Source organism: Pteropus vampyrus, unplaced genomic scaffold, assembly GCF_000151845.1.
Source record: "Pteropus vampyrus isolate Shadow unplaced genomic scaffold, Pvam_2.0 Scaffold539, whole genome shotgun sequence".
Classification (NCBI taxonomy): domain Eukaryota; kingdom Metazoa; phylum Chordata; class Mammalia; order Chiroptera; family Pteropodidae; genus Pteropus; species Pteropus vampyrus.
The window spans coordinates 559,775-576,645 of NW_011889320.1; the positions used below are offsets into that span (position 1 = coordinate 559,775).

A 16,871-nucleotide genomic window follows, 5' to 3' on the forward strand; every position below is an offset into this window, starting at 1 on the left:
AGCGGAATTGGCCGGCGCCTTGACCTTGGACTCCCAGCCTCCAGACACCTTGGAAATCAATGGCTGTTGTTTAACCCACCCAGTCTGTGGTGTGTGGTTATGGCGGCCCTTGCCGACGAATACAGTACCAGTTGGACTCTTTTTAGTGTGTTACATTAAAAAGGATTGGTCTGTTTACACTTTGAATGGATCTTTTAGCCATGCAGGAATTTTTATCATGTATTTAGAAATTTAGATCACCTAGAAAATGTTGGCTTATTATGCTATTCTTCTACATGTGGACATATCTCACTAAATGATATCAGGAAGGCACATTTGTCAACACCACTACCAATCTGAGACAAGGCTTTAAGTGTTAGGAAATGCTGACATGTGTATTATGTGTCAGATACGAGGTTCCAGAATTCTGATTTTTGTGAAACCTCGATTTTATCATTGGCAATAAATGATGTCAGTTGTTTTCCATGAAATGCCAAATAACCATAGTTCATGTGTCAGTTGTTCCTCCAAGTATAAATGGTGTTCCATTAAAAAAAATAAAAAAGCCATCAGTTCAGCTCACGACTCAGTTATCTGAATGCTTTTCCTCCAGATAACCATCATACTTCAGCATGCAGCATAAGTGCAAAACACGAGTACTCAAGGGTTGAGACAATAACGTTAGTAACTTTTACTGTTTCATCGAAAACATCCTCAAGCGAACTGGCTTTTTTCCCTGCGAGTGTGAGGTGCTGAGGGGGGCCCCGGCCGCTGTGCCCGTCGTCGCCGTTGCCTCGTTCACGCCAAGGCGGCGGCAGCTTTCCACATCCGTGCTCGCGTTCCGTCGCTGTAAATGTCAGCACACGGAGAAGGGCCCGTGCTGCCGTAGCATTGTTATGAAAGTAGCTTTGGCCTCGTTGGTCCCTGAAAGGGCCTCAGGGACCCCCAGGAGTCCACACTTTGAGAACCACCATTTTAGGCAGTTGGCGGAAAGTTTGGGGTGGAGTGATGCACAGAGTATACAGGAAAACCAAGCAAATTCAAAGAAGACAGTTATATTAATTCCAGTGAAAACAGAAGTTATGTAGGAAAGAAAAGGAACAGTATTTATGTAACCATAATAATTCATTCCGACAGTTTATGATGTAACTTTATTGGGAGGATGAGGGGCTGGAGTGGTGATGTAGGTTTGATTGGGGGAAGGGAGTATATGTGGAAAGAAAAATGAATTCTCTTCTTCTATAGGGAAAAGTTTGTGAATAATGCTTAAAATGGAAAAATCAAGAAGTAGCAGTCGAGCAGGTTATATAGAATTATGGAAGTAATATCAGAATAATCTGATCTGCTGAAACAGGTGCAAGCGGTCGCCCTTTGGGAGGGCTAGGGAGACAGAGGGACAGGGCTGCTGCTTTTTATAACAAGCCTTTAAAACTTTTTGACTGTGTGAACTACTTCATGGATACTTTAATTTTTTAATTTTTATTTTGAAAAATTTCGCACGTATCTGAAAGTAAAGAAAATAGCACAATACACCCACCATCCCTGTCTCTGAGATTCAACTACTATCAACATTTTTTTCTTTGCTAAAGTACTTTAAAACAAACCACAGTCATCATGTCATTTTCGATATGTAACTAAACAATTTGGACATTTTCTTATATAACTGCAATGCCATTAGCACACCTAACAATAATAGTGAAGCCTTGGTGTCATATCCAAAATCCAGTCCAAATTACATTTCTCAATTGTCTCTCATTGATTTCTCAGAACTGGAATCAAAACAAGTTATGCACATTACACTTGGTTTCTACGACTCCTGTATATCTTATCTGATAATAAATTTCTTTGTAAGAGTCAAAAAGCAAACACAGTCTGAAATACAAAGAAGGAATTGTGAAGACAGCATGCCAGCAGTCATATTTGGTGGGGGTGGCAACATGCATGGGGAAAAAATGAATGGAAAAAGACCAGAAGGAAATAAAATAGCATGCCAATAGTGGTTGTATTTGGGTAGTAAGACTATGAGTAATTTTTTCTACTTTTTTGTATTTTCTAATGTTTTTTGAAAACTTATTACTTTTATATTTTTATAAACGCTCATTTTTGCAAAAGTTTAACGAAATAGAAAATAAAATCCCATAGAAGGAAACTAACTTGAGTCAACAGAAAAGAACTTTGAATCTAAATTACACCCGCCAGGGTCAGACCCGAGGAATAAAAAGCTGCCTGATCTAATGAGCTTCTAGAATATGAGGGTCATAAAAGAAGCACTAGAAAGAGGCACTCTGCAAGCCCGGTTGGTCTTCAGGGTTTCTGTTGGAGGCGGTGTCCAGGAACCAAGCTTTCCGGCATGAGGGGGCTGCAGAGCAGGTGCGAAGTAGGTGCGGGGTCCAGGAGGGGACGCTAGGCCTCTCTCAAACGAAGCCAAACAGGAAGTGCGAGGGTTTGGGCTAGGAACAGTTGTGGGGCCATTAACCACGCTCCTTCTACTGTGCTCATCCAGGCACCCTGCCCGTAGGTGGACCTGGTTGATTCGTCTCGGGATATAGTGACAGATGAGTATCTCCTACAGTCGAGATGCATGAAATAGGGGGTGCTGAGGACAGGGGATAGGTGGGAGGGTCAGGGAGCCAGAGTAGGCCATTGAGGAGCCGGGCGGCCCTGCATCAGGAGCCCGAATGAGTGAGGAGAGTGGCCAAAGCCTGAGGCTGGGTTTGTAGGTAGTGGTGGCTTCCTGGACTTTGGAGCCCGGGCAGGGCCCACAGCATCACACCACCGCTGCCGCGACGTGTGGCCGGTCTCACCTGGAGCCGACGTGGAGAAAGTTCTGTATTTTCCCTTCACCTGCTGGGATGTCCTCCTTTCTAGAGCAGGCACGATCAGCTGTAGAAAGGCTGTTCCAAGCTTTTCGAAATACCCACTAGAAAATCTTGGTCGTATATGCTTTCCTTAAGCCAGTGCCCAGATTTTAAGATCAGTAAACGCTAAAGGATCTGTGTTTGGCATCTTTCTCACATACTGGTGGTGAGAACATTGTTCTCTGATCTAGATATTTGTGACTATATGTTGTTGTAAGGGTAAACAAACCCAGTCAAATCTTGCGCTTTGTAAGATCCGACACTGGTGCCACAAGAGCCACTTTGACTACGTCAGTCCAGTGACTTCGTTGTCTCCTGGATGCCTCTGGCACTTCTGTCTCGCTTGGCACTAGGGTCCTGCAAAACGGAGACCCCGTCTATGTGCCCTGCTCCCCAGAGGCATCAGAATTTGAAGTCGCTTTCGTAAAAACACCAACCTTACACTTTAAAGGTCAAAACCAATGAATCGGACTTGATGACCAAGTCCTGTAACCTTGAAACCATAATATCTCAGGGCAGAAGTCAGAATAACAAAAGAAGTGTCTCATGATTACAGTAGCTACCCCCAGCCTCTTCTGCAATGTCCCCGACGTGTGCTGTCTGCCTCAGGATGCGACAGCGGACTCCAGAAGCTGCCGGTTCCAGCCTCCGTCAGTGGCAACCTCACTGCAGCCATCTGCGCAGGGTAGAAACCATGGGGTCATCACCGGCTTGGCCTTTCTCCCACCACCCATGTCCACCAGGAAAGCACCTTAGCGTCACCTCTGACGACCTCCAGGTTGCTTCCTTTCTTGCCGCGATCAGCACTGTCACCCAGCTCAAGCTGCCGGGCCCTGCCTGGACCGCTTGGGCTTTCTGACTCCTCCTGGCTTCATCTTCTCGTGACACGGCAGTCAGGGTGGTCCTTCTAAATCAGACAGTTGGTCTTGTCTCTGCTTTTTAGAAATTCTCCAGTCTCATTCAGAAAAAAAATCTAAACCGTCTTCTTTGCTAGAAATGCATGGACTGCAGCGTCTGCTGGGGCCTAGAGTCTCTTCTCATTTCCAGGAGCATCTTTGCTCTGGGAAAAGCTGGCTTTTGTTGTATGGCCGAACTCTTTACTCTGTGGCAACTGCCCAGCCCAGCTTCCATGAGGTCAGACTTTGCTAAGTACCATCTCACTAGACTTTGAGTCTTAAGCCTTTAGACATGGATCCGATCCTGGCTGCCACTTAGAAGTCTGTGTAACTTCACAGACCCCTGGCCTGTTTTCTCAACTGTATGTTAAAGAGATTGTAAGAAGTAGCCATGCAGGGAACAGCCCGGTACTCTGAAGTGCTGCCCGTGACGGTGGTGGTATTTCCTGTCCAGCTGGTAAGGGAAGGCAGGTCGTGGGGTGTGGGGTGTTCCTCCTTTCTAATCAGGACTGTTTCTAGTCATGTGCCTGCAGGAGGCGTCAGCACGGTGTTTAACCTGCTGTCCTCAGCGGTGGTGCCCTAGAGTGTACGCAGGAAGCTTGCCGCCTGCAGAGAGAGGGTGACCCAAGGCCTGCGAGTAAGCCCAGGAGAGGGGAAGGGTGGGATCTTCCCTCCGAAGGGTGGTTGTTTATGAAGCTCCTCGTGGCTTTTTTCCTTTTTCCATGAAAAACTCTTGGTCCTTTTGTCTTCTGCCACGGGCCCTGGTTATGGACGGGGCGTTGATGTGAATAGTTTCCAAATTGGAAATTAACGAGGTGTTCTGTCCAGCGAGGCTTCCTCCCGTACCGTGAGGCCCCTGCCCCTGGGAATACCCGCTCCGGGTTTGTGTTTTCCTGCTGCCCGCCTGCGTAAGGCTGTGCTGGGCATCCCTGCTCCCCTGCCGCCTCCCCGCAAGGTGGTTGCAGACTCGTTTTCCTGGCCTAAGATATTTTTTGCTCCATGTGTCAGCTCGATTCCCGGAATCACCGGATCGTGTTAAAACAGGATGGGTTCTGCCGCCTGAGGCCACTGTCACTGGGCCAGGAAGTTCTCCCTGGATCTTCAGAACCTTCACTTCAGCCTTTATGTGTTCAGACAGAAGGCCGGTACAGGTCTTCTGGGATGCAGGCATTGCAGGAAACGTCTCATCCGCCCCGTGGTCTCGCATCCGGTCGTGTCTGTGGGTGCTGTTGATATGGGTGTTGACAGATAAGGAAGTGGGCTAAAGGTGCCCCTTAGCAAGAGTGGCTCGCACCGAGGCGGAGTGGCCAGCACGTGTCGTCAGCCGTCTGGTGAGGAGCGGCGGACTTCCAACGTGCCAAGTCACAGGTGATACGTTTTAAGAAGTCCTCAGGATGAAAGGTGGCCCCTGGTCGGGGCTCAGCACTGCCATCAGAAGGTCCAGAGGGAGCAGCAAGGCTGTTTAGAGCAGGATACGCTGGGCTGGGGGTGGCAGGGTGTCCAGGAACCTCCTGGAACTGACTGCAGAATTTTGTGCATAGATATTTCGAGGGAGAAGGCGTGGCCCTTTCATGAGGTTTTTAAAGGATTCCTTAACCCAGCAGTTTACATGAAAACGGATGCCCAGTCATGGTCCGAGGCCGCCTGGCCTGTGTGTGCTGGTTACCCTGTGTAAGTGCGCGGTGGTTTCCTGTGTCCTCTAGGAAAAAGGCCTCAGGAGGCCAGATATCCTGTGACCTGGATGCCTGAGGGAGTCTGCGAGGCTACTTGTAAAGTTTGTGAAAGAGAGGAATGGACTAGAGTGGAAACGAAAGTTTTCCTAAGCACGCTAAAGACAGCCTGTCAAGCAAAATGTGGGTACACAGAAGGGGGAGGAGTGACTTGGTTTGGAATGAAATGGAGAAAAGGAAACAAGCTAAATCTCCAGGGGAAAACTCTGTGACCACAAGAACGAATAGGTCGCAGCCTGTCATTCTAGAAGAGGCTGGAGCAGCTCCATGAGCGGGGAGTTTTCAGGAAATGTGGCTGTGATAGGACAGGCCCAGGCCGGCCTGAAAGGGGCTCTTCTGGAGACCTGCGTGTGACACTCCCCCGGCACTGTCGGGGAACACCTGGACGCAGCCCTGCCAGTTTCTCCCGCCTCAGCAGAAGAGTCACGAGCACCATGTTTGAGTTGTCTGTATTTTTAGAGAGCAGTGTTTCGTGGCATAATCCAGAAGGTACAGTTGGAGGATTTTTATTTTAAGAAAAATTAAAGTCTATTATCGCAGATTCAAGACTCTATAATAAGGCTCTTGGCGCCATGTCAAAGAAACGTGCGAGCGGCTGGCACCCTTCCGTTCCTGGGCGTCTTGGCTGCCATTTTCAGAGTATGGGCTCTTCCTCCAGGGGAAGCCGAGGGCATCGGAGGCGTCTCTCTAGCCTTCCAGAGTGGAAGCCGTCTTCCCTAGAGGCTTTGGGATGTGGACCGCTCCTCCGCGCCGGGCTCTCTCCCCTCCCCCTCCCGGAACACCTGTGGGCCCTTCAGGTGCCTCTTTGGGGAACCATCCTTTCTGAGGCTGCGCACAGAAAGGCTGGTGCAGAGGAAGGGCCGGTGTTTGCAAGCCCAGGCTGAGATGCCACTGCGGACGTGCTCCCTCGCTCAGGAGTCACACTTCCCATTCCACCTTCCTCATGCCCTGGAACCCCACTCCGCCCCCCTCGTTCTCTGCCTTGTACTTGACTCCATAGGTTGGGACTCTCTGATGTGGGTGCCCTCTCGCTTCTTCTTCCTCTCAAGTTCGTCTTTCTCGTCTCCCCTTCGCCCCTGCCTCCCCTCCACGCCCTTGTTCCTGTCTCATGGATGGGTCACCTCCTGGGGTCCCTTGGTTCTCTTGCATCTTCAGTCTTTTGTACTGGCTTCTTCCCCTCACCCCGCAAACAACAGCATCCCCGTCCTGCCATCCTGGAGGCCATCGTCCGCACGTTACCGCCACTGCTAGCCATCCACCTACTCCTAACCCGTAATTTCCCAGACGTTTTCACACATGACACGCACAGAAGTGTGCTGTTTGACTAGCACACGGGTGTGTGTGAGAGGCCAGTGGAAGGCAGAGCCCTGGCTGCCCATGGCAGCACCTCTGTCCTCTGTCCGCAGCACACACCCGAAATCTTTGCAGGTTGACTCCATCCGCCCTGCGCCATACCCCCCACCCCCCCACGAATAGCCTTCCTCAGGATCACCGCTAAGCAAATGCTGAATGCAAGGACTCGTGCTTTGTTTTCATCCTCCTCGCCGTCCAGGTGGCATTCGACATAGACCAGTGGTCAAGAGCTTGGACCCTGGGGCTGGACTGCCTGGGTTCATCCCGGCTTCGCTGTTCTCCGACAGACCCCTTCATGTGTCGGTGCCTTAGTTTCCTCATTGGCTGAATGAGGATAATAAATACTAAGCTCACAGGGTCGCCGTGTGATCGCATAGCTGCTCTGTGGGAAGTGTACAAACAGTGCCCGCCTCGTCTGGGTGCTGCGTGAGTGCCTGCGGCTGCTCGCGAGTACCCCTTTCCTGAAGCCCCTTCCCCTGCCTTTCCTCACCTGCTCCGGACTCTTCTCCCGTCTCTTCGAGCTCTCTCGTTTGATTTCATCCTCCTGCTCATCTTTGTGTTCCCTAACGTGGAGGAGGTGGTGGACAAGGCAGCCTTGTCTTACTCGCCTTCCCCTTTTTTGTTTTTTCTCTCTCTCTTTCTCCCTCTCCCCCCGCTCCCTTCCCCGGCTTCCTTCCTTCTGGTTGCTGAGGCCGGCTCCCTACTTCTACACTAGCCATCGCCCCAGGCCCCATACATAGCCCCAACCAAATCTCCCCGCTGCACCTCAGACTCAGGAGTCCCCAAATATTTTAATGTTTATTCTGTTGTTTTAAAAGTAGTAAATGCTCGTTATAGATGTATAGATGACTCGAAAAGATAAAATACAAGTCAGCGGTGTCTGCTTTGAGCCCGATGGGCCGCTGCATGGGCCGAGTTTTCCCAGGGAACGTTCGGCAATGTCTGGAGACAGTTTTGGTTGTCAGCTTAGGGGTCGTGGAGAGGTGTTACTGGCATCCAGTCGGTAGAGTTCAAGGATACTGCTAAACATTTTACGATGCACGGGACAGCCCCCGCTACGAAGGATTAGTCAGCCAAACAGCGCTGAGGTGGGGGAGCCTGTTCTGGACTTTGGTCTCTCCATAAATGCCCCAAATAGGACGAGTTAGACTTGGCTTTCTCTTTCGACCTCCATCCTGCTTCCCCACCTGCGTTCTCTGTTTCTGTCGGTGGCCCCACCTTCCCCCTCACCCCACATCCGATCCATTACGAAGCCCACAGCTTCCCCACCTGTCACACCTTCGGCATCTGTCCCTAATTCTCTCTTCCACTTTTGACACGGATGGCCACTCAGCCAAACTAATAAAAAAGCCTCCGACAGGCCCTTCACTTAGAGTTTCCTGCTTGACCTTGGCTGTGCCACCCGTGTACTTGGAGGCCTTCCGTAGACTCCATGCCTGCCACGTCCACGTCCCGGGTCAGTCTTTGCGCCCAGCCAGAACCTAACACCATTCTGAGCAAAAAAAAAAAAGTCAGTGCCCAGGAACTCTCTGGAGAATGTGTATGGATGAAAGATTGCATGTAAGAAAAACCTGGAAAAAATTCTCCTCGCAACAACCTCACAGTCTGTGCGTCTTTGCAGATCCTGGACGAGTGGTTTGGCCGGACCGTCATCTGCTCCTGCACCAAACTGAGCTACGAGCATGCGCAGAGCATGATCGAAAGCCCGACTGAGAGCGTCCCTGGGGCGGAGCTGCCCCCCATGTCCCCGGAGCACACCCGCGAGGAGGTCCACCAGGCCGTCCTAAGTCTGCACAGAATCGCAAAGGAGTTACGCAAACAGCGGTTTTCGGACGGTGCACTGCGTCTGGATCAGGTCAGTCACTTCCTTACTCAGTGCCACCGACAGATGCGACTCGTGCGTGAGACGCAGCATGGCAGGCTCGGGCCCCTCCCGCCGTCTCTTCCCAGTCGTCGCACGGAGACAGTGCTCTCTGAGGCAGGCAGGGACTAACTCCCACCCACCCGCCCCACGGCACGGGAGGCCTGATGACGTGAGTCAGGGCAAAAGGATAGTGTCTATGTGGGTGACTCTGTGACCAAAGCTCACGGCTGGTCTAACCTGCGTTCGACCCTCACCTCGGCTTCTACCTGTCATTCCTCTTAGTTGAGCTGGGAACAGGAAACATGGAAGTTTAGAAGGAGCTGACCAGTATCTGATCACAAAGCTTAAAGAAAAAAGTATTTTTTGTATCCCTTGACTTCTAAAAAGAGTTATATGTTTGCCAATTCCAGATTAATATCTGAAGGAGCAGAGAACTGATGAGCCCATAGAATATTGGCTGTTGAAGAAAATGATGGCCCAGGATGGTCTTGGTGCTCTTGAGTATCACAGCCGTGCCAGGGGCCCTCTGGGACAGAGGCAGCCGTCACTCAAACCTGGTCAGACTTCCATATCCAACAGCCAGTGACTGTTAAGATCCAGGAGTTCTGTCCTCGTTACTTGGCAGTAGTGCATCGTAGAGGAGAGTCTGTGTTCCATATCGTGCAATTTTTCTTCTTACCCAAACCCCAGAGTGCTCGCCCTCCTCCCCTGGTTGCTATATGCTGTGGGAGGACTCTGGGTGTTTGAAAAATGAGTCGGGCAACAGGATTGGCTGACAGAGCTGTTTATCAGACCATTGGCAGAGAGCAGCCTCACCGAGAATTCTTTCTCGGAGCCTTTCAGCTTGGAGAGATCTCAAAGGCCTTGGTTTAAGTATTCTACACGAGGATCTCATTTCATATTACCCTTTATGCTAAACTCACGCTAACACTTCCCAGCAGGCATTGCACACAGCTGCAGCCCTGGGCTTAGGAGTAAGCCAGCAGTGCGAGGCAGGGAGTAACCTGTCCTTCCCGCGCATGGGACCGTCCGGGTTCCCGCTGGAGCTCTCCTGCTCCTCCTTCCTTGCCTGGGCTCCGGCAGCAAGCAGGCCTCTCAGCCCCAGAATGCCGATGGGCAACAGGAAGCAGAGTAGCTGCGGGACGAGACAGCAAAGCTGACGAAAGAGAGGCTGAAGGCGTAGATGGCAGAGCCTTGCCTTCCTCCCGTGGGGCTATGAGCACACCAGTTCTCACTCACCAGTGGCCGCCTGGTTGTCACACCCAAGGACACTTTTCAGTTCTTGCTCCCTAGACCTCTGTCCTGAGTCTGGCCCTTTGAAACTCACCACCTCCTGGTTCTCTGCTTCCTGTCGTGCCTCTCCAATAGTGCTGGTCCCTTTGCAGAGGCCTCTTCCTTTAGAGGTGGCATTTTTTCCTCTATCCCCACTCCCTCCCTGAATGAATTCCTCCCCTCTTGTGACTTCAACTACTAACCGGATACCGATGATGCCCAAATCCGTCTCTCCAACCCTGACCTCCCTCCCCAGACAGGCCTCTCCACCGCCTTCTTAAACTCTTTGCCTGGATGCCCCATGGTCTTCTCAGCCAGTGCTCCCATTCCTTCTGTGGGACACAGCGACCGGTGCCCACGGCAGGCAGCACATGTGGCTAGTGCTCCCACCAGCCCGTGTGTGTGTGTTGAGTCGATCCTGCCGATTCCCAAATCCAGTTATGCCAGTTGTATGTGACTAAATGTTAGGTGAGCTGATCAAATAAGAGCATAAAAAAGAAAGCCGTAAAGTCTGTGAAACAAAATTAAATTGTTTAGAAAGACTCGGTGAAGATGAATCTTCAAAAATTCTGCTGTTTGGGTATGACAGATACAAAAGAGTAGGGGAAAATTATAAAATTCGGGAGGAATTCTATACTGATTGCCTTACAAATGTCTGAGTTCTCTTAAAAAACAAACTAAATTATAGACAATGAATTATGATGCAGTTTATTCAGAAAAAAGTATGGAGAAATTCAATTAGCATACTCTTTAAAAAAGTTTACATGGGAAAAAAACAGTTAGTGAATGTACATTTACATAAATTAAGTTAAAACGAATGTTTAGTTACCTCTGTATCTCCTCTGTATGATTCCCCTCTTTAGCCAGCTCCTAGACTAACCAGCCACTTCTTTAAGTGCATCAAATGAAAGACCTTCCCCCACCAGATTGTTATATAGCTTGATTGAATTAAATGCATGAAATACTCTAAAAACTGTCAAAGATGTCAGCATTCGTGATCTCAGCGCCCATGAAGAGGGCCAGGTGATCAAGATAGAAGAATGATCACAGGTTGGTGCTGACCTGTCAGCTCATTTTAGAAATCAGAAATGTATGACTGAAAACAACTTCAGATATCTATACTTCCCTGGCCCTCTCGATTTATAAGTTAGAAAGCTGAAGCCCCCAAAGGTTAAATAAGTTATTACATGCAAGAAATCCAGGTAGCTAAGTCTTTGTTCATTTTTCCTCCATTTCCACCATGCTGACTTAAGAGAGAAACTTTTCCTTCAAAGTGAGAAAAACAAAAGCCCTCAAAAGTCCTAATTAGATTTCAGTTAGTGAAGGTTTAAAAATAATGGATTTAAATCCTTGGGGTTGATTCCTTGGTTTCCCAGAAAACCAGCGTGCGGCCCCCAGCTTTAGAAGGGGAGCAGGTCATCCTTCCCCAGCAGGGGACGCTGGTGAGAGCTTGTATGAATCAGCTAAACGGTCCGTTCAGGAGTCATTGCGCCTGCCTCCCGCGCCGCCCGCCCGCATTTGCCCTCACGAAAACCCATCTTTTCCTCGGTGCTTTTGGCATAGCCCGCTGTGTGAGGTGCTCTCTGAGGCTGCGTTTGCCTCAGGTCACTCTGTTCACAGTTTCGGTGGCAGTCCTTTCAAAAACTGACCTTTTACACTAGCTTCAATTAGAAAGGCTCGGTGAGAGGCCTCTGTATGAGGGGACACCGTCCATGTCACACAGTATGCCCTTGGATGCAGAATACAGCTGCTAAATCCGAAATTTCACCTTTCCAAGAAACGAGTGTACCGGGCTGACCTTCAGAGTGAGTGAGGGCGGGGACACCGGTGTGGTGCCTGTTTGTTGGGTCAGAACGGACCGGTTCGGCGGTCATAATAACTGCAGAAATACAGAGCAACCTGACCGCCGGGTGATAGAGATCGCGGTCAGCAACGTAGGCCAGAGCTGCCTCGCCCACGTCGTCGGAGGTAGTGACCCTCACTCAGCCCTCTGGGCCGCCTGGGCTGGCGCCAGGCCCTGGAGACCACCTGCTAGCAGTCCTGCCTGCTACCCCAGTGTGCTCTCCGATACCAGCAAGTTCTGTGTGTCCTGTGGTGTGAAATGCGGTGGGACACATTGCCTTCAGGCCGGGTCACCTGCTCCACATGTCTCTTTCACCTGGAGTTCAAATCTAGTTCTAAAGGGAACTGCTAGCTCAGTGAAACGACGCTCCTTTGTTTCGCTGCCCAAAAAGCAACTGCTCGCACCAAACGCATTCTTTGTGCATTTTGGTTGGATGAGTTGAATAAAATCCCTTCCAGGTGGTTTCTTCCCATCTTCATGTTTTCTGCTGCCATGTTAATTCTAGAATTTAACACAGATGCTTGTTTTATTTTATTATAACATATGTCACTCCTATTTCTTGAAAGGAGTCTCCCATAACGGGACTTTTTTTGTGTTTGTAGTCAAAGTAATCATAATGGTTTATGATCATATGCAAATCTTGAGCTTTTGGGGAGGGGCGCTGTGGGAAGCCCTCACTGCCTCCCTGGTTCTTGCTCTGTGACTCAGGCCTGTCTGACAGACCCTGGGAGTGCTCGGAGCTCCCGGCCTGTCTGTCTTGCGACACAAAGCCTGCCTCCAGGCAGCCTCCCCTGTAGGGAGGAAGGTGACATGGCTTGACTATGATATGACATTCTTAGCCATTGCCTTCAGAATGGATAACAAGGGAGGGTAGCAGGGTGCTAAATAGAACCTCAGAATAAAAACACCTTGGGAATATTGGTTGTTTTCACAAAACTATACATACAGCTTTCTGGGGCTTTCTCTACAGCTTAGCATTCCTCAGTCTGGTGATAGCTCTTAGAGGCCACTCTATGCCAGGGCTTCTGAAGAGTCCAGCCCTACTTCCTGAAGGAAACTGCCACTTCCGGGTCTCCAGCAGGTTGTCAGGGGATGTGAATGGCTCCTAATGAGTCCTTGACTTTCGGAATTTGGAGGAAGTTGTAGTGAAGAAAATTTATTTCTATCTTCTTTATTTCCCTTCATACTGAAGGAGCTTTTACTGAATTCTCATGAGTCTGATATGAATCCCACCTGGCATGGTGCTGAAGCTCAAACTTTAGGCCGTTTCTTTGAGAGGACTTGATTGTAAAGATAAGCTTGTTAATGGAAATAACTTTTAAATACCTTGGGACTCTAGCAGCTGTGGAATGCTATTATGGTTGACCTTGGCCTAGCCAGCCTTTAAGTCAAGGGCCTGCAGACTTTCTATAAAGGGCCTGATAGTAAATATTTCAGGTTTGCTGGGCCTTCTGGTCTGTCACAACTACTCAGCTCTGCGGTTGTAGAGTGAAAGCAGCTAGAGACAGACAGGCAAATGAGTGTGGCTATGTTCCAATAAAATTGTAAGAACACTGAAATTCGAATTTCATATAATTTTCATGTCACAAAATAGTATTCTTCCTTTGATTATTTTTCATTCATTTAAAGATGTAAAAACCATTCTTAGCTCGTGAGCCGTGCAGAAGCAGGTGGAAGGCCAGAGTTGACCTGTGGTCCATAGCGTGCTGACCCCTGCTTAAATGAAATTCAGCTCTGTTACCCAGTCAGCTTCTAGCAGCTCATCATCACTGCACTGGGGAATCGGACTGGGTAATGGAGAACAGTTGTGCTAAGTTAGCTCTCAGGATGGTTTCATGCAATTAAGTAAATTATTTCTTTGATTAGTACCATGCTTAGCAGGTCCAACTGGAGGCCAAAAGTAGAGGAATAAATCAGTTTAGCACCAGTTCACTTACCCTAGTGACAGTCAGGTAGCTTTAATTAGCCAGAAGCAAAAAGAGCAGTGGCTCTAATTTCCCACCTCTGCCAGCTCTGCAGCCTCTTCACAGTCAGGCGCTGTTTACTACAACATCATTAACCATCTTCCCCGCGCCGCACTCTACATCCCCATGTCTGTTCTGCCACAAGGGCTTTTCAGAGACTCGAGGGGCTCACCAGACTTTAGAGGCAAGGGAGGGCATTTCAGGCAAACTGGTGCAGGCGTAGAAGGGGTGACAGATGGCAGATTGTTCCAGATTTTGGATCGTAGAGGGTGAAGAGAGAGAGTAGCTAGAGAAGGAGGCAGAGGCTAGGCCTCGAAGCCCGCAGGAACCAGCTAGGGGAGCCATACAGTGATTCAAAATACTGGAAGTGATGTGATCAGAACTGAGTTTTAGAAAGAGCTTACTGGCTGTAGTGTGGAGAGCAGACTGAAAGAGAAAAATATAAAGGTCGCTTATATTCCAAGAGAGAAACAACAAGGGCCTGACACAGAGACTGTGGGGAGAGAGAAATTTACAGATCCAAGAGAAGAAGGAAAATTGGCCGCGGCCTTGACAAGGTGACTGGTTAGATATAGGAGGGAGGTGGTGGGTAGTGAGGGAAATCAAGGAATCGGGAAATCAGGTTTCCGGTCTAGGCGCCTGGGCTGATGCAGTACCATGGACTGGCTGGGAAACACTGCAGCCTGGGAGAGCCGAGAAGACAGGCGATGGCTTCCATTTAGGTAGGGTCTGTTGAGCTTGAGGGGCCAGCTAGAGACAGACAGGAAGAGAGGGGAATAAGCATGTGGGCATAGCGGTCTGGAGGTCAGCGGGCAGGGCTCACCTAGAGGTAACCAGCTGGGAGCCAGCAGCCTCCAGAGGGTCCTTAGTGTGTACGAATGAGCAGCCATGTGGCACACAACAGACTGGAGGGTAAGGAACACTCCCTCCCACCCCAGTTCTCATGTCCCTCTGTCCTTATAAAAGCAGCTTTAAATCAGGTTATAAAAGCAGAAGTATATTCTTACAATGCAAGTATGTTCTAATGTTGGAAAATTTAGAAATTGCATGAATCTAAAGAAAAAATCAAAATCCTGTATAACTCCATCCCCCAGAAATACCGCCGTTAATATTTTGGCATCTTAGAATTCCTTATGAATGTCCCTCTTACCATGTCGTGGCAGGAGGGAGGAGTGCCTAGCATAACATACCTATAACTTTTCAATTCTGCTTTTTAATCTTATAGAATGAGGGTTTTTTTGCCTGTCATTCAGAATTCTGCTGAAACATTGTGATGCCTGTGTCATTTTCCGTCATATGAATCTGCTCTTAAACATTCAGCCATGCCCCAGTTATGGACGTGTAGATTCTGGGTTTTGGTACTATAAATGATAGTGCCTTGGCCATCTGTCTTCACAGATCTTTACCCTGATTTCTGATTATTTCCCTAGGACATTCCTGGATAGGGTCAGAGATACAGACGTGTTTTAAGAATCTTGAAACATTGTCACATTCCCTTGTGGGAAGTTCATACCAGTTTATACTCCATCCAGTAGCCTGTGAATAAGGACACCTGTGATGGAAATACCTGTCCGGGGTTCTCTGCCCACATGGAGCATGTTCGTGTCTGTCAGTCCCTCTTTCTCTCTCTCAAGGTCATGTCTAGGTCTCCTGAAATGTCCCAGTGACTGTGGTCTTGGATTATTCCTTTATCTTTCATATCGTTTGATGTGTTAACACTGAAGTCTCTTCCTATTTTCACAAGCCATTATAAAAAATGCTCCGAAGGCTCCTAAATTTTTAAGTGACCGAGAGAGGTGGTTGAAAGCATCTTGCTGAACCCTTGCTAACAGGGAGCCTGGAGAGTCAACTGGGGCCCCAAACTAAAGCCCTTCTTTCCGCTCGTTAGAATGAGTGAAGAAACCCATTGTGTTGAAATGGTGCTGAGCACGATCGATCGCTGCATTCTTGGACCCTCAGAGAACTTTGTGACTCCGCTAGCCTTTTTGTTGTTGCTGTCTGCTGCGTGTAGTAGCTTTCAGGCATTGTTTGGGTTGGCGATATGAATAATCATAAGGAGATCTAATTGAATTAAGAGTAAGGAGAACAGAGTCGCCCTGTGTAATGTGTGCCACCGTAAGAATTGCTACGCCTCTCTGTAGGGTGGTGATATGCAATATGGGAAGACTTGTGCTGGAAATTCAGGCTTCCGTTTAAAGGTTCACAGTGCATTACTTCAGCCATGGAGATAGTTCTAGAATCAGTGAGGCTTAAAGAATATCACCCTGTCAGATTTTTCTTTATTTTTCCCAGTTACCAGTTTCATAATAATCATATTAACAAAATTTTCGCTTAGATTTATCCATCTCATTTATAGATAAATCCACAGCCAAGAATCTGTACTCTTTTGAGCCCTTCAGTGCCCAGGTTTTCTCGGATGGCCTCTGGAGCAGAGTGGGGCGTCTGGAGAGGGACATGCTGCAGCCTCCGGCTTCAGGGAGAACAAGGGAGCTCACGGGTCCCCGGTCACAGAGAGCTGAAAGCCTTCCTTTGCGAGAAAGCCGGAGACTGACTCAGTCATCGTACTTTAATTTCACGTGGAATGGGGAAAACAGTCCATACTTATACATCCCAAGGCGTGAACAGGAGACACTTGAAAACTCGACCTAGTTGTATATAGGTAACACTAATTACAGCCACTTATGTGAGCCGATCACTATTTGTGGCTTGTTAACATACGCATAAAATCTAACACATATCATTAAGTTTCGGAGTAACTTTGTGGAGCAGCTTGTTATTATAACCTAAACTCTTCATGTACTCACTCTTCCTCTAGGCATGTCACATAGTCATTTACTCATAATTTTCAAAAATTAGAAGGAATACGGGTAATATTATTCTGGAAGTTGTTAAAAATACAGACTCAGACATGATCTCCGACGCTCACAGGACAGATATTTCTTGAGTTCCTGTTGTTACAAATGCTACTGTAATTCTGTGGAGGAGCCTTAGCCTAAAGCTGGCATAGTGAATTTGAGAAGAACTCTGTGTCCTTACGAGAAGCTCCAATAAGATAAAAAGCCAGGCAGTTGACAGGGGCGAAGGAGTACCGAACCATCAGGTCCTTAAGTAG

At 48.6% G+C, this 16,871-nt stretch overlaps 1 protein-coding gene across 3 annotated transcripts in view; it reads left to right on the plus strand.

Moving 5' to 3' along the window:
- Positions 1–16,871, plus strand: part of DIS3L2 (DIS3 like 3'-5' exoribonuclease 2) — a 296,670-nt gene that overhangs the window by 217,749 nt on the left and 62,050 nt on the right. For all 3 annotated transcript variants that reach the window (XR_002777885.1, XM_011383718.2, XM_023525183.1), the window contains exon 13: positions 8,438–8,671. Coding sequence is in view for 2 of the 3 variants with exons in the window: in XM_011383718.2 (XP_011382020.1) it covers positions 8,438–8,671 (234 nt within the window). In the remaining variant the exon portion in view is untranslated. The remainder of the gene's footprint in view (positions 1–8,437; positions 8,672–16,871) is intronic.